We start from the raw sequence: 16,256 nt of genomic DNA on the forward strand, positions 1-16,256 counted from the left end.
GTCAAAACAGGCAAGTAGACAAAAGGCAAAGTGAATCGGCCAAGTAGACAAAAGGCAAGGCAAGGAACAAAAAAGGAAACAAATCCAAGCCTTCTAGAAGGCTGCCTTGGCTGTGTGATTTAAGTGGGAAGGAGGCAATATTTGCTCATGAATATGTGATATTCTATAGAAGAGGAAACTACCTTATTGAAGGTGAGACCTCTCCTATAAATAGGAGCCTCATTCTCCACATTTCATTCATCCAAGTTTTAGAGATTTGAGAGCTTCTCTCTCTAGCTTGGCCGCCCCTCTTCTATCTCTCTCTAGTTAATTTTCGATTTTTTGTTTTGGCACCTAGGTCCTCATTTGACCTAGTGTTTAGCTCTGCGACTTCAAGACTCGTTCTTAAGTCGTAGTGTTTAAAAGTGCCCATTCACTAATTCATTTTCTCTCGAGTGATTTAGTGATAGAAACTTTCGTGGTTGCTCGAGTTGCCGAGGAAGGAAGAGAGACGTGCTGCGATGGGAGACGAACTTTGCAACCTTTTTCCAAAAGCTTCTCAACGTTCAAGCGTCTAAAAGGTTAGTAAACTTCTATGCTCATAATAGTTTTTATTTACATGTGCGTGATCTTGTCTAGGTTAGTAAAAACTGTTTTACTTGAAAAAGAAAATTTTTAAAATTCCGCCGCTTACCAAAGCGTTTAACTTTTTCTTAAACCCTAGATCAATTCCAACACGCGTCGACTTCCACTTTTGTTATTCTTAGCCATGAAGACATCAGCGGAATTGTCATAGTACAACTTTAGTGACCTAGAGATAGAGTCCACAACTCTAAGCCCAGATATGAAACTCTTCAACCAAACACCATGTGATGTAGCTTCAAAACAAGATACGAACTCAGCCTCCATAGTGGAAGTAGCAGTCAATGTCTGCTTTGTGCTTCTCCAAGATACGGCTCCGCCAGCTAGCATAAAAACATATCCTGAAGTGGATTTTCTTGAATCTATGCAGCCAGCGTAGTCAGCGTCAGAGTAGCCAACCACTTCCAATTCATCGGTCCATCTGAACATAAGCATGTAATCCTTTGTCCCTTGAAGGTATCTCATAACCTTCTTTGCAGCTTTCCAATGGTCAAGACCTGGGTTACTCTGATATCTACCCAATACTCCAACAACATATGCAATGTCAGGTCTGGTACAAACCTGAGCATACATAAGGCTTCCTACAGCGGAAGCGTATGGAATATTCTTCATTTGTTCCCTCTCAAGGTCATTTTTCGGACATTGGTCCAAACTGAATTTATCACCCTTCACAATGGGTGCTACACTTGGTGAACAATCTTTCATCCGAAATCTCTCAAAAACTTTGTTGATATAGGTCTCTTGAGACAAACCCAAAATGTCTCGTGATCTTTCCCTATGGATCTTAATGCCAATAACATAAGATGCATCACCCATATCTTTCATATCAAAGTTCTTTGAAAGAAATTGTTTCACCTCATACAGCATTCCATTATCATTAGTCGCTAGCAGAATATCATCCACATATAAAACAAGAAAACATATCTTACTCCCACTAACCTTTTGGTATATACATTGATCCATGACGTTCTCTTCAAAGCCAAATGAAGTGATGACATCATGAAACTTTAAATACCATTGGCGGGAGACTTGTTTCAAACCGTAAATGGATTTATTAAGCTTGCAGACTAAATGCTCACCATTACTAGAAGAGAATCCTTCAGGTTGTTTCATGTAAACCTCTTCCTCTAGATCTCCGTTAAGGAAGGCCGTTTTCACATCCATTTGATGTAGCTCAAAATCAAAGTGAGCTACTAATGATATAATCGTGTGAAGATAATCTTTCTTTGATACAGGAGAAAAGGTCTCCGTGTAATCGATTCCTTCTCTTTGAGTGAACCCTTTGGCTACAAGTCTTGCCTTATGTCTCTCGATGTTGCCTTGTGAGTCTTTCTTTGTTTTAAAGACCTATTTGCATCCAATGGATTTTAAACCATCAGGCAACTCGACGAGATCCCAGACTTGATTAATTTCCATAGAGTTCATCTCATCAATCATAGCTTTGTGCCATAAGTTAGATTCTTTAGAACTTACAGCTTGTGAAAACGTTTCAAGATCATTCTCGGCTCCAATGTTGCAGTCCGTATCTTGTAGATATACTTCATAACCACTAGGGATTGCTGATCTTCTAACTCTAGTAGATCTTCTTAATATTGCTTCACCATTCTCTTGATGATCTTGTTGTTCAATAGGTTGTTCAACATGATCTTGATCAGCAACTTGATCTAAAGGATCAGCATTATTAGCTTGTGGAACTTCAATAGCTGGTTGTCGTACACACGATTGAGCTTGAGGAGTGTGTACGATAATCAATCTATCACTTGAATTAGAAGGTTGAGCTTCATTGTGATCCATTGCAGACACTGAGTCATGCAATTGGTCACTCCCACTAATCAAGTTATTCTCAAGATATTTTGCGTTTCTTGATTCCACAATCCTAGTATTGTGAGATGGACAGTAGAATCTATAACCTTTAGAATTCTCGGCATATCCAATGAAATACCCACTTATAGTCCTATGGTCTAGTTTCTTTTCTTGTGGATTATAAATTCTCACTTCAGACGGGCATCCCCAAACGCGTGTATGTCGCAAACTGGGTTTTCAACCTTTGAATAACTCAAATGGCGTTTTTAAAACAGCCTTGGTTGGAACTCGGTTTAATATATACACAGCCGTTTTTAGTGTTTCAGTTCACAAGAATTGAGGAAGTTTTGTTTTACTCCTCATACTTCTCACCATGTCCATTAAAGTTCGGTTTCTTCTTTCTGAAACACCATTCTGGTCCGGAGTACTAGGAATAGTGTACTGGGCAAAAATCCCATGTTCTTGAAGAAACTTCGCAAATAGCCCAGGTGCTTGTCCATTCTCAGTATATCTACCATAATACTCACCACCTCTATCTGATCTCACAATCTTAATTTGTTTACCACATTGTTTCACTACTTCAGCCTTGAAAACTTTAAAGGCGTCTAAAGCTTCATCCTTAGAACGAAGTAAATAGAGATACATATATCGTGAGAAATCATCTATGAAAGTGATAAAGTATTTTGGATTACTTGCATCCATGTCAGGACAACAAATGTCTGTATGTATGATTTCTAACAATTCAACACTTCTCTTTGCACCCTTTTTAGACTTGTTGGTTTGCTTTCCCTTAATGCAATCCACACATGTCTCAAAGTCAGTAAAATCAAGAGCACTAAGTACTCCCTCATTCACTAACCTTTTAATTCTCAAAATGGAGATATGTCCCAATCTCCGGTGCCACAATAGAGAAGAATTTTCATTCATAATACAACGCTTCAACCAAACAGTAACGTTTAAAGAGTTATTAGCAACATCATTTTGCAATGTAATTGAATAAAGACCACCAGACAGTGTACCATAACCAACAATTTCGGATTTATTTAATAATGTAAAACCATTATCCGAAAAGTTAAAGTCAAAACCAAGAGGCACAAGTCTTGAAACTGAAATTAAATTCCTTAAAAAACTAGGAACATAAACGGTCTTTTCTAAATGCAAAATAAAGCCACTACTTAACACCAAATCGCAAGAACCGACAGCCTCCACATGCGAGCTCATCCTGCCTCCTGAAAGGATGTAGCGCTCACTTCCCACTGGCTTCCGTAGGTTTTGCATACACTGCAAGGTATTTGAAACATGGATTGAAGAACTAGAGTCAATCCACCAAGTATTATGACCAACATCAGTTAGATTTGATTCATAACATACAAACGAAAGTTGAATACCTTTCTTGTCAAGCCAATTTTTGAACTTAGAGCATTCTTTCTTCATGTGTCCTTTCTTCTTGCAAAAGAAACACTTTGACTCTTATGTCCGGTTTGACAGGGATCTTGCCTTTGTCTTTGGCATGATCTTTCTTCTTCCTTTTAGAGAAAGTCATGTTCACTTTCTCACCCTCTTCCATAGCCAGCCTATGTTCTTCTTGAACACACATGGTCATAAGTTCATTAATTGACCATTTATCTTTATGTGTATTATAAGAAATCTTAAATGGACCATATTGCTGGGGCAGAGTGCACAGAATGAAGTGAACCAGAAAGGTTTCAAACATTTCAACTTCCAACGTCTTTAATTGGGCCGCAATATCCCTCATGCGCATGATATAATCACGCATACCTCCTACTCCAGTGAGCTTCATGGATGAGAACTGCATGATAAGAGTACTTGCCAAAGCCTTATCTGAAGTGACAAATTGATCGTCTATTGCCTTCATTAAGAGGCGAACTTTGTCATATTGCTCAATTGAACCCCTAATCCCAGCAGATACTTTGGTCTTTATGAACATAACGCAGAGGCGACTAGATCGCTCCCACTTTTCATAAAGATCAACCTGATCTGGGGTACTCTCCTCAGTAATTGAGGGAGGTTCAGGCTTCCTTATGGCATAGTCAATATCCATCCATCCTAGTTGAAGGAGAACTCTCTCTTTCCAGACCTTAAAATTGTCCCCTTTGAGTTCAGGAATATCACATTTAACATCAGAGTAACCTACAGTTTGACTAGCTGCAATTTATAGAAATTAAACATGCTTATTAAAATATGTTTTGAAGAAAATAACTATATCATGATTTACCAATGCAAAACATGTGTTACTCAATGAATCTAGAGACATAAAACTTGCCTGTGGGCTAAAGTTATAATTCAATTAGATTCACACGATTATGATAAAACTGTCAAACTATGTTCCTTTTCCTAATACCTGTGGGTTAATTAGGAAATATAATTTGATATTTTATCCTAATTAATCATACAAATATTATAAAATTCCTGTGGGTAGATTTCATAATATAGCATATGATTAATCACAATTATTGTTTTTATGTGATATTAATTCTAAATATACAATCTAAATTAATTAAAGATGTTGTGACTATTCTTTAATTAATAAAGACCATATAAATCACAAACAATAAAATAAAGACTAAATAAATAATAATGTGCTAGTCATTGCTAAATGTTATATGCATGTCCCAAACAATAATAAAATTATACATCATATAACTTCTAAATAAATGACATATTAACACAATATAATTGAAACTAAATATTTGCATACAGATTCTAAATAATGCAAATAAAATTAATAACACGCATCAATTTATTTTGTTTTCTATATAATATAATATGACAAGAAAACATATTCTTAATAAAGATCTTAACAACTTACCATAGTATTATCCATAGTATTATCAACTTAACATATTTTGTTCAGAATGTGCATAAAGCGCACATAATAATATCAAAAAATTGGCTACGTAAGCCACTTAAACTATAGAAATTGTAAATTAGCCAACCTTTGGTAAATAATTTGTAAATAGCCAACTTGCATACGTGGCAGCCTACTAACTACCTAAAATATATGTTTGGTTGTGTTAAATAAGGCTTTTATTAATCTGTTAATAAGTTTACTTGGCTATTTACAAGAAATTAACCAAAGGTGGGCTATATCTCAATCCACTATATCCGTGTGGCTATATAACTTAATAACCCTAATAATATCCACGTAATATGCATACCATAGTTGATACAAACAGACCAAAAGCAACAGATTCAAATATGTGTACGATTCCATATATACACACTTAATGGGTTTAAAAAGCAAAAACACAAAAGCCCAAAAGGAAAATTAATATCAGGCCCATTAAAGATTTTATCGGCCCAGCAATACAGCAGCAAATAAACGATAGCATGCATGAAAAACGACAAAAAAAAAATATAAAACAGAAACGACATGTCGTTTGCTGTCATCTTCTTCACCCATCAAACCATATTTTGACCCACGAACCCGTTTAAAAAACCCGACGGTTTCTCTATCATTTGTCCATGGTTTTCAAGATTTTAAAGCCCAGAATTGATAGAAAAACAATTTTAAAAGGATTGGACGTATTAGTTTTTCAAAACAACGTGGAACATGAAAACCCCAAGGATGGAAAAAACAACACAACCATTAACAACAAGACAAAGGTTATGGAGGCTCTGATACCAAATGTAAATTTTTTTTACACATACTAAAGGTGTTCTAGTAACATGAACACGTTAAAGCGGAAACGAAAAAGATCGGTTTACCTCCGGCCATTGTTGTGTTTTTCCGGCGAGCTCGGGACTCCGATTCTGGCGAGTTGTTTTGAGGATCTTCTAAACTCTCGCTCTCACTTTTAGATGGCGTTGGTATTCTGAATGTGTGAGTGAGTTTAGGGACCCCAAACCGTCATATTTATAGGCTCCAAACCATCAATGGAGAATATTGCAATCCTTTAATTAAGGGATTGCGATTTGATTTCCGGCATTAATATGAGCGCGATTTGATCAGAATTAATGAGTTTATATGGACCATAATAAGTGGAGATTATTTCCATATAAGAAAATATTATTTCATTAAGAAATAATCTTACATCATAGTCTTAAAGTCGTGATGTATGAATACACTTATCTAAACTATAAAACTTAAATGAGACATAACTTGCTATTCATCTTCATTTAATATGCTATTATTGATCAAGGTTTATTTTAGTAAACTACTTTCTATGAGATTGGTGAAAACTTAGTCATCTCGGGAATCGAGTTTTCATAGATAGGAAATTCCTTAACAAGATTGATAAAATATGAATGTAACTTCTTGCCTTGTTATTTGCGTGTGAATAAACTAAGTAGGCCAAATATTCATTAGGTGATCTCATTGAATTTGTGACATGTTAGCTACTTCACACTAAGTATTATTGAGCTTATTCACAAATAACAATGGAGTTGATAGAAAATAGTAAGTGAAATGATAAATTGGTAACTAGTAATTCTCATATAATTGATTATATTTATGAAGGGTAAACATTGAATGATATTTTCAATGTATTAAAAATATTGATGCATATAGTTGAAAATATAAAACATATAAATTGAGAGATTTTTAATATTTTTTTTAGCATGGTCAATTGATATTAATAATAAAAATTAGAAAAAGTTTATGAACTTATGAGTCCATTGCTTCTATCTTTAAGCTCTATTCATATGAGTCCATAAAATCTGTGCATCTAACCAAAAAGTTATGATATGCTGAATTAGCTAAATTGATGATAAATGAAATTAATATCCTACATGATAAATTGAAATTGAACTAGAAAAGTCACTTAGTCATTAAGCATTTGTTTTTACTAAAACATTGTCCACGTAAACATATAAATGATAAATGAAGTCAATATCGTGTATTGTACTTTATATTATGGTCGTGCTTTAACGCAAGTTTAATTCTTTGAATTTACACACATCATTTTTTTTTTATTAGTTTAGAACTCATTATCAGTGAGTAATCACGTGTCGGATTGCGATAAGTTGTTAAAAATAACCACAAGGATTCTACCTTGGTCGTATATCTTATGTGGCAATGTAGTTTCGGTCATGCGAGATTATAAGATACATAACATTTTAAAATTATTTTTAATGTTAATTAAAATGATTTAAGTTTGTGTATCATTGATTCATTTTCCTTCAATTGGATTTGGATTATGCCGTTGTGACACGAGAGAAGAAAATAAGTTTAGTCATAATTGAGGTGTAAGTTTTGATTCCGTATTTGATGGATCAAATACACCTAAGCAATTATATTTAATATATAAAATCAAAATTAAAATATTTATAGAAAAATAATTTTTGTTAAAAATATATTGGATTCGAGTATAACCGAAACTAAATAAGTGAAAGAAAATTTCTTTATTGATGATCGAATATAAACCAAATAAAATAAGTAAGAACGAACAGGTAATCTAAATATTAATGATGAATCAAAATACAAGCGTATGGCTTTTCTTTTTCAGATATTCCGTCCCCGTTAAATGAAGAATGAGTGGGCTTTTATAGCCAGCTCGTCTATCCTCTTTCTCCTTCAGATTGTTACATGCGTACGAGCAGAACCGGTCTTCCATCCTCAAATCCTCGCATTTGTCCTTGTCTTTAGGCGATTTGACCGTTTCTCAGAGGAGACTAATTATTCAAATCACTTGGCGGGACCGTCGTGTATGGGTCCGGATCGAATTGGGATTCGGTCTTCAGTAAAGAATTCCTCTCTATTGTCTTGGGCCGATCTCACCTGCGTCTAGGATTATTAGGGCGAACTGGCCTTTGGGCCGAACTAGCGATTATCCCCAATCCTTTTGCGCCGAACTGGCAATAGGCCTACTAAGCCATCTTGCCTGATGGATAGGGACGATATCCACTCCCACAATCAGTCCCCCAGTATCTTCTATATTATAAGATAATATAATATGGAATATACTTTTAATCGAACCGAGATTTCTCATAATCTGGTTGAAATTTGACGAAAAATTCGGGTATTTCTACCTTTAGGTTACTTCTGGGCTAACGCTAATGACATGTGTCGCCACGCCCGTGCTTCGGTAATTTAAAGATTTCCATAATCATAGCGATCTTTTTGGGAGTCTCAACCGTCGATTTGACGCTTAAATAGAGCCCTGACCTTTCGATTCTTTTCATTAATAACAACCCATTCGCTGCCCAGAGGTAAAAATCGTAACTTTCCTCTCTTCTTCTTCTTGCTCTCTCTATTTTCTCGAATTTCTTGGTCTCCGCAATCTTTGCCGTAAAGATTTTGAATTCTTTTTCTTCCCTCTGTTGAATTAGTGGGTTTCGAGTTTTCTAGGCTTAGTCGACTCTCATCTTGGGTTCTTGTTTCTCGCTGTTTTTCTCGAAACCACAATTTTTTCGAAAAAAAAATGTCAGCATCTGACAAGAAGAGCGATGATCCCAACAATGAGTTGTCGTCGCCTTCGACATTGATGAAGCGCGACCTCGCCGACATGGGGGAGCGATACAACTTCCCCGATGGGCTGAGGGTGAAAGTGGGAGGCCAGTCCGCCGATCGAATTATCCCTGGATATGTTTGTACATACCAGGTATTTATCGAAGAGTGCGGACTGCGTTTTCCTATCCCCCGACTCCTCATCGAGTTTTGTGATAGTCTGGGCCTACAGTTTGCCCACATGTGTCCGAACTTTGTGCGTCAAGTGATGGCGCTACTGCTATTGTCTAAAGAGGTTGGAATCTCTTTAGACGTTAATGATCTCGGCCGCCTGCTGGTCGCGAAGCACAACTCGAAGCACCATCCGATGTGCTTCTACTTGGCGAACCCACCTCGTCAAGGGATCGTTACCGACCTCCCTGGCAAGGACAAGAACTGGGGCTCGAAATACTTCTATTTCGAGATCAGTGACAAGACAGTCGAGGTGGTGAAGAATTGTATGTCTGTCCAGTGGAAGACGGACTGTGGTAATTAGGGGAGGGTTTTACTGCCGATCTGCGAACTGGCTAGTGTCTGCCTAATGCGAACTGACGCCCTGCCATTTGTTTTGCAGAGAAGATCGTTCTTTACGCGTCGGACTCGTTCGATCTTAAAGTCCAAAAGCTGCGCGCCGGCGAGGTCTCTTGGAAATCCTTCTCCGAGGCTCGATTCATAGCAGCCGGTCTTTGGCCTGTTGCTTCTTCAGGTCGGTCTTTATTTATGACTTCGTATTTTATTTTATTTTTATTATATATATATATATATATATATATAAATATTTATCAATTGTTTCCCTACAGACGACTCTTCAGACGATCTTTCATCTTCGTCCGAGATGAACAACGAAAATGTCGACTGGCGAGCTAAGAAGAAGGCCCTTAGAGCGGCCAGTGAGTCCAGGGCCACGTCCGGATCGGCCGAGAAGGCCAACTCTTCTGCCCCGGTGGCGCCGACCTCTACCCCCGGCTTCCAGGAGCTCTCGGTCGTGATTCCTCTGGCCACGCTGCTTGTCGAGCTCGACGTCGAGCCCGAGACCGCCAAGACCCCCTATACCGGGGTCGTCAAGGCTTTTGGCACCGAGGTCGCAAAGGCTTCGATCACTGCGGCTAAGTCCACGGCGGATCCGTCCTCTCAGGTCAAGAGGAAATGGGTGGAGGGCGTCCCCCAATAGCAGAGCGACCCAAAGAAAGGTCGAACTTACGATCGTAGGAAGGCTGTGAAGGGATCCGGCCAGCAATCCCGCCAGCCGACCCCGCAGTCCAGCCAATCGCATGGGTCCCCGTCGGGTTCCTATAAGTTGGTGTTCAACTAGAACCTCAACAAGCCGGTCTGCGACAATCCGGCGACAGCGGCGTGCCTCATGCGTCAATTCAAATTTCCCGAGTACCGACTTTATATGGTCTCAAGGATGCATGGGGCGAGCTATTATCGTTCCGTCAGTGCGGCGGGTTCTCGGGTAAGTCTTAACTCTATATATGTTGCCTTTCATATCATTTCTCAAGGCTAACTCATGTTTTTGCAGTTCATGGCCGAACTGAACAAAGGCTTCCTGGGGTACGAGGTGATGTACGACCGTCTATCCCTTTCGAACCAGGAGTTGCGGACAAAGCTGAAGGCCTCCGAGGACGAGCTGGCCAAATGCCAGGGTTCTTTCGGCTAGATGGACCTCCTTATCGCCGTGCAGGGGAGTACGCCCGTCGTTAAAAGGATCTCAAGGATCGCCTCCAAGATTCTGAGATGACATGGGTCGAGTTGAAGAAGGAGCTCGACTTCGCTGAGGCTTCCCGTCGTAACCTTGGATCCGAGCTAGAACGGGTGAAGGCCGAACTGGCTAAGGAGAAGGCGGGGAACCGATCTTTGTACCGAGCTTATCGGTCTGCCAAGGATGACGGCATTCGTTCGGGCAGAAAGGCCACGGGGCGAAGTAAAAGGGGGCTTTGATGGCTTATCACCAGTTCGTCACAGCCGGGAGGAAGAGGACGACCATCATGCGTAACCTCGACCAGGCTAAGGCGGCATCGTCAATCTTCCAGGAGTTCGTCAACCAGGAGATCACCGACGCCCCAGCTGAGCTGCAGGAAGCCTGGACGAACTGGTGAAGCTTTAGGCCGAGCTCGATGGAGTGCCTTTGCCCTCTCTTGCCGAGGCCGAGGACCTCGAGTTTACTCCGTAAAAGGACCGCTCGCCTCCTGACGCGCCAGTGCCCGAGATTGCCGAGGTCGCGAACCAGTTCGGCTTGATGCTCGACAGCTCAAATGTCGTGCTTGCGTCCATTGACGAGGCTGGGGAGAACTCGAAGGAAGCCAAGCCCGCTAAGGATAAGTGGGCCTAGATTCGCCTCGACCTCTCTTAAGTTTGCTTTAGCTTGTTTTCGGGCCCCTGCGTGGGCAAATTTCTTTTGGGCAAGTTTGTTGAACTTTTTATTTTCTTATTTTATTGTCGAACCTTTTATTTCTTTTGTCGAATCTTTTATTGTCATTTTTTTTTATATATTTGGTTCGAACATATCTCACGACTTTTCTTTTTATTAAATGTCATGGATGTTTTATTTCTTACTTGCTCACGTTTTCATTCAGAAAACAACCTCGATAGATTGTACACAGTTATTCTTTGTCGATGTCTTAAAATTTGTGTGTTTGAACGAACACACTTATTTACTACGGCGTTTATGCGTAATAGCTTATTTGTGTGATGTGTACCGACCATCATAAGTCGAACCCCTAGTCGCATTGGGATTATGTATACGGCATGTTCTTAGGCGACGCCCCATGCACGATATGTTTTTCGAACCGAAACTCCAAGTCTTTCTTCATTTGTGAGTCAGACTTAAGCTGTTTTATCGTACACATCGGTATTTTTTTTTGCATGTGTAAGTCGAATCTACCATGCTTGGTAAATTGGATCGAACTTGTTCGTTTCAAGTTTCTTTTGTTTGTATGAGGCGGGGCTGAACCTTGTCTTAAGGTTGCCTACGTACCCATGTTTGGGATCAAGCCGTTACGTAGTTCGATTGTTATCACATACCGAGTCAGACTTAAGCTGTTTTATCGTACACAGCGGCATTCTTAACAGTAATATTTTTTTAGATTCATGATATTCCAATATCTCAGTACTGGGATACGATCGAGCGTTTCAAGCTTGTAAACACCTGTTCGTGGGATTCTTGCGACTCGGTATGGTCCTTCCCAGTTTGCTCCCAATTTTCCGACGTTTTCCTCGGCCCTGTTCTGATATACTTTTCTCAACACAAGATCTCCGGTGTTAAATTCCCGGAAATTGACTCCTTTGTTGTAATATCGGGCGATGGATCGTTGGTATAAATTCATGCGTGTCAATGCTTGGTTTCTCTTCTCCTCTATTAAGTCGAGGGAATCGTGCAGCATTTCGTTGTTAGTTTCCTCGTGATCATTCACGTATGTGGTGCGAATTGTTCTAATCTTGTGCTCGATGGGCAATATTGTTTCAACCCCGTAGATCAGAGAATATGGGGTTTCCCCGGTGGGCCTTCGTGGACTCGAGCGGTAGGCCCACAGCACTCCAGGGAGTTCGTCGTCCCATCGTCCTTTTTTGGCTAAAAGTTTGTTTTCAAGTTACTAACAATTGTTTTGTTGGTAACTTCAGCGTGCCCGTTCCCTTGTGGGTATCGGGGTGTTGAGAATCGTAAGGTGATTCCTTCTGCTGCACAGAAGCGTCAGAACTCCTTTGATATGAATTGTGATCCGTTGTCTGTGATTATCTCTTGTGGCGTTCCATGTTGACAGATTATATTTTTTCAAATAAATTTTTTTACGTCCATATCCCTCACTGATACGAATGCTTCGGCTTCAACCCACTTCGAAAAGTAATATGTTGTGATAAGGAGGAATTTCAGTCCTCCTGGTGCATTGGCTAGGGGACCAACGATATCCATGGACCATTTCAAAAATGGATACGGAGCGGATATCGAGGATAGTTCCTCAGCTGGTTGCTTGATATTTGGGGTGTGCTTTTGGCATTGGTCACATTTCCGTGAGTATTGCTCACAGTCGGCGACCATGGTTGGCCAAAAGTACCCTTGATTTTTTATTTTAACAGCTAGGGCCCGTCTGGCCGCGTGGTTCCCATATTCTCCTTCGTGTATTACGGAGACGATGCGTTTGGACTCCTCTTTTCCTATGCATCGTAAGTAAACTCCGGAGAAACTTCTTTTGAAGAGCGCTCCGTCGATTATGGAGAATCTTACGCTTTGGCTAATTAGCTTTCGGCGTAATTGCTTATCTGTCGGGGTGTGGCCTTCGGAGATATATCTGATTAGATCCCTTCTCCAGTCCCCCTCTTCTATTATTACCATTATGCTTGTGCTTTTGGTAGTGAAAGAAGATTGTTTTATGGCCTCGACTGGTATGATTCGGCTTACTGTAGGGTCTGACGTTGAAGCTAAAGCGGCGAGGGCGTCAGCTGTGGTGTTTTCCCCTCTAGGGATGCGAGTTAATTCGAATTTTTCAAATTGGTCTGTCATCTCCTTCACTAGTTGCACGTATGCCTCCATACGTTCGTCTCTTGTTTCAAATTCTCCGCTAATTTGATTCGCAACAAGTTGCGAGTCGCAGAAAGCGGATATGAATTTTGCTCCCACGGCCTTTGCTAGGCGTAATCCTGCGATTAGTGCCTCATATTCGGCTTCGTTGTTTGAGGCGGTGAAATCCAGGCGAAAGGATTGTTCAATCACCTCTCCGTCCGGCGATACCAGGTGTATCACAATTCCAGCTCCTTGTTTTGTGGATGAACCATCGACTTTGAGGGTCCAAATTCCGGCATTTGCCGTGGTCTCGCTTTCGTTTGCAAGGAGCTCGATAAGGAAATCGGCTAGAACTTGTGATTTTGCGCATGTTCTAATGCGGTATTCGATATCGTATTCACTTAACTCGACGGCCCATTTGGTTAATCTCCCTGATTGATTAGGGCTGTGGAGAAACGAGCGTAAAGGTTGAGTGGTCATTACCACTATCGAGTGGGATTGAAAGTATGGTCGCAGCTTTCGAGCCGCTGTGACGACGGCCAGAGCTAATTTTTCCATTGCTGGATATCTTGTCTCGGCGTCAACGAGTGACCTACTTATGTAGAATACTTGTTTTTGGTCTCCTCGTTCTTCTTTAACGAGTACTCCACTGACCGCGTTATGCGATACGACGACATACAAGTAGAGGGGCTCTCCCACTTCGGGCTTGGCTAAGACCGGGGGCTCGGCCAGGTATTGTTTTAGTTGCTTAAATGCTTCTTTGCACTTTTCGGTCCATTCGAACTTCTTGTTTCCTCTCAAGAGCTTATAGAAAGGCAAACATTTGTCAGTCGATCGAGAAATGAATCGGCTAAGGGCTGCCACGCGTCCCGTTAGTCTCTGAATTTATCTTTTGTTCCTGGGGGAGGGCAAACTTCGGAGTGCTTGTATTTGGTCTGGGTTTGCCTCAATCCTTCTTTGAGTTACCATGTATCCGAGGAACTTCCCAGATGATACTCCGAAGGTACACTTGGATGGGTTTAATTTCATTTGGTATCTGTTCAAGACTTTGAAATATTCTTCCAAATGTGAGACGTGGTATGTTTCTTGTAATGATTTTACTAACATGTCGTCGATGTAAACTTCCATCGTCGTTCCTATTCTGTCGGCGAACATCTTGTTCACTAATCGTTGATATGTGGCTCCCGCGTTTTTTAGCACGAAAGGCATCACCTTATAACAATAGATGCCTTTGTCAGTTGTGAAAGCAGTCTTCTCTTGGTCATTTGGATGCATGAGGATTTGGTTGTATCCTGAGAATGCGTCCATAAATGACAAGATTTTATGGCCAACTGTGGCTTCCACCAAGCATTCGATGTGTGGTAGCGGAAAGTTGTCTATAGGACAAGCTTTATTTAGATCGGTGTAGTCGATGCATACGCGCCATTTACCGTTCTTTTTCTTAACGACAACGGTATTAGCGAGCCAATCGGGGTATTTCACTTCACGTATTAAACCAGATTTTAGGAGTCATTCCACCTCTTCGTTGACCACCTTAGCCCTCTCGGGGCCGAGTTTCATACGTTTTTGTTTTACGGGCTTGTAAGTAGGGTCGACGTTAAGTTGATGTGCGGCGATTTCGAGGTCTATACCTGGCATGTCCTCTGTCGTCCATGCAAACGTCTTCTTGTTTTTCTTCAAGAATGCTATTAGTTCTTGGCGTATACTTCCTTTCAACTTGGCCCCGATGCCCACGCATCTCTCGGGGTCAGTCCCGTCGATCTGAATTTGTACTATCGACTCTACACTAGGATCGTCTCTCCCCTCTGAATTTTCCATTAGAGGTGGATCAGTGATCTCATTTCCGATGGTCATTAATTGCTATCGACCCTCATCGGTTTCTTCGCCGGATGGACCTTCCGAATCGCTCTCTTTTGGCTTGTGCTTCTCGGCGATCCTTTTGTGATTATTCATATAGCAAATTCGGGATGCCTCTTGGCTCCCTCTGATTTCTTGTATCCCGTTGGGAATCGGAAAACGTACCCATAGGTGGTAGGTTGATGGTACCCCCCTCATCCCATGTATCCAAGGTCTCCCGAGGATGGCGTTGAACGGCGATGGGCAGTCGAGTACTGTAAATTCGACCATCCGGTTTACGTCTTCGGCCCGCACGAGAAGTTCAATGATTCCTAGAGAAGGTGTTACCTCACCATTGAACCCGGATAGCTGGTTGGGTTTGTGTTCAATTTCGGCCTCTTCGATGTTCATCCTATCCAAGGTGGTCTTGAATATAACATCTACAGAGCTTCCTCCATCAACCAAGATCCTGGCTACTACGCAGTTATCCACATCGAGTTCGATGATCAAAGCGTCGTCGTGGGGCCCGCATAACCTTTTGGTGTCATCCTCGTTGAATGAGATCGTGGTGTCTTCTACCTTTTGAGGTCCAGGTGTTCTTGGTGCTCCTTTAAGTCGACGCTGGTGTGCCTTAATTGAATTCACGCTATCTCTGCAAAACTTCGAACCTCCCATGATATAGTCGATTCGGGGTTTTGCTTGGGGCACGTTGCTATCCTCCTCCCTTGCCCTTCCCCTTTTTGGGGAGGGATTTCCTCGGGCTCTGGTATTATTGAATTCCTTTTTCTGGGATGGTGGTCCCAGATCGACATTTCTTAGTTCTCCTTTTTTATATTTTTCGATAAATACCTTCCGAGCGACGACGCAATCTAGAGTGTCACGTCCGTAGTTATTGTGGAAGTCGCAGTATTTTTTCTTATCACGAGGCCATTTCGGGGTGCCTCCTTCGGAGGCTCTCTCGTCGTTTACGTTAAAGGCATGTTCTGGAGTGCTTGGAAGCTTCCTCCATTCATTGTTTCGGTAGGGTTTCATGCCAGGTGCCTTGGCCAT

At 41.0% G+C, this 16,256-nt stretch overlaps 2 protein-coding genes and 1 pseudogene across 2 annotated transcripts; all 3 read right to left on the minus strand.

The window, feature by feature from the left end:
- Positions 1–2,612: 2,612 nt before the first annotated feature.
- Positions 2,613–5,269, minus strand: LOC149390352 (uncharacterized; annotated as a pseudogene).
- A 7,188-nt stretch (positions 5,270–12,457) lies between these two features.
- On the minus strand, positions 12,458–15,224 carry LOC149390353 (uncharacterized). The gene is made up of 4 exons (XM_089619753.1): positions 15,002–15,224; positions 14,337–14,851; positions 12,663–14,174; positions 12,458–12,550 (listed from the first exon to the last, which is right to left on the minus strand). Exons 1-4 carry the CDS (start codon positions 15,222–15,224, stop codon positions 12,458–12,460), a joined length of 2,343 nt encoding a protein of 780 aa, XP_089475879.1.
- A 6-nt stretch (positions 15,225–15,230) lies between these two features.
- On the minus strand, positions 15,231–16,256 carry LOC149390354 (uncharacterized). Its single transcript, XM_089619754.1, has one exon. The coding sequence runs from the start codon at positions 16,254–16,256 to the stop codon at positions 15,231–15,233; it is 1,026 nt and encodes a 341-aa protein (XP_089475880.1).

Source organism: Urtica dioica, chromosome 7 (assembly GCF_054948205.1).
Source record: "Urtica dioica subsp. dioica isolate 48M chromosome 7, U.dioica_male_clone48M_v1_H2, whole genome shotgun sequence".
NCBI lineage: Eukaryota > Viridiplantae > Streptophyta > Magnoliopsida > Rosales > Urticaceae > Urtica > Urtica dioica.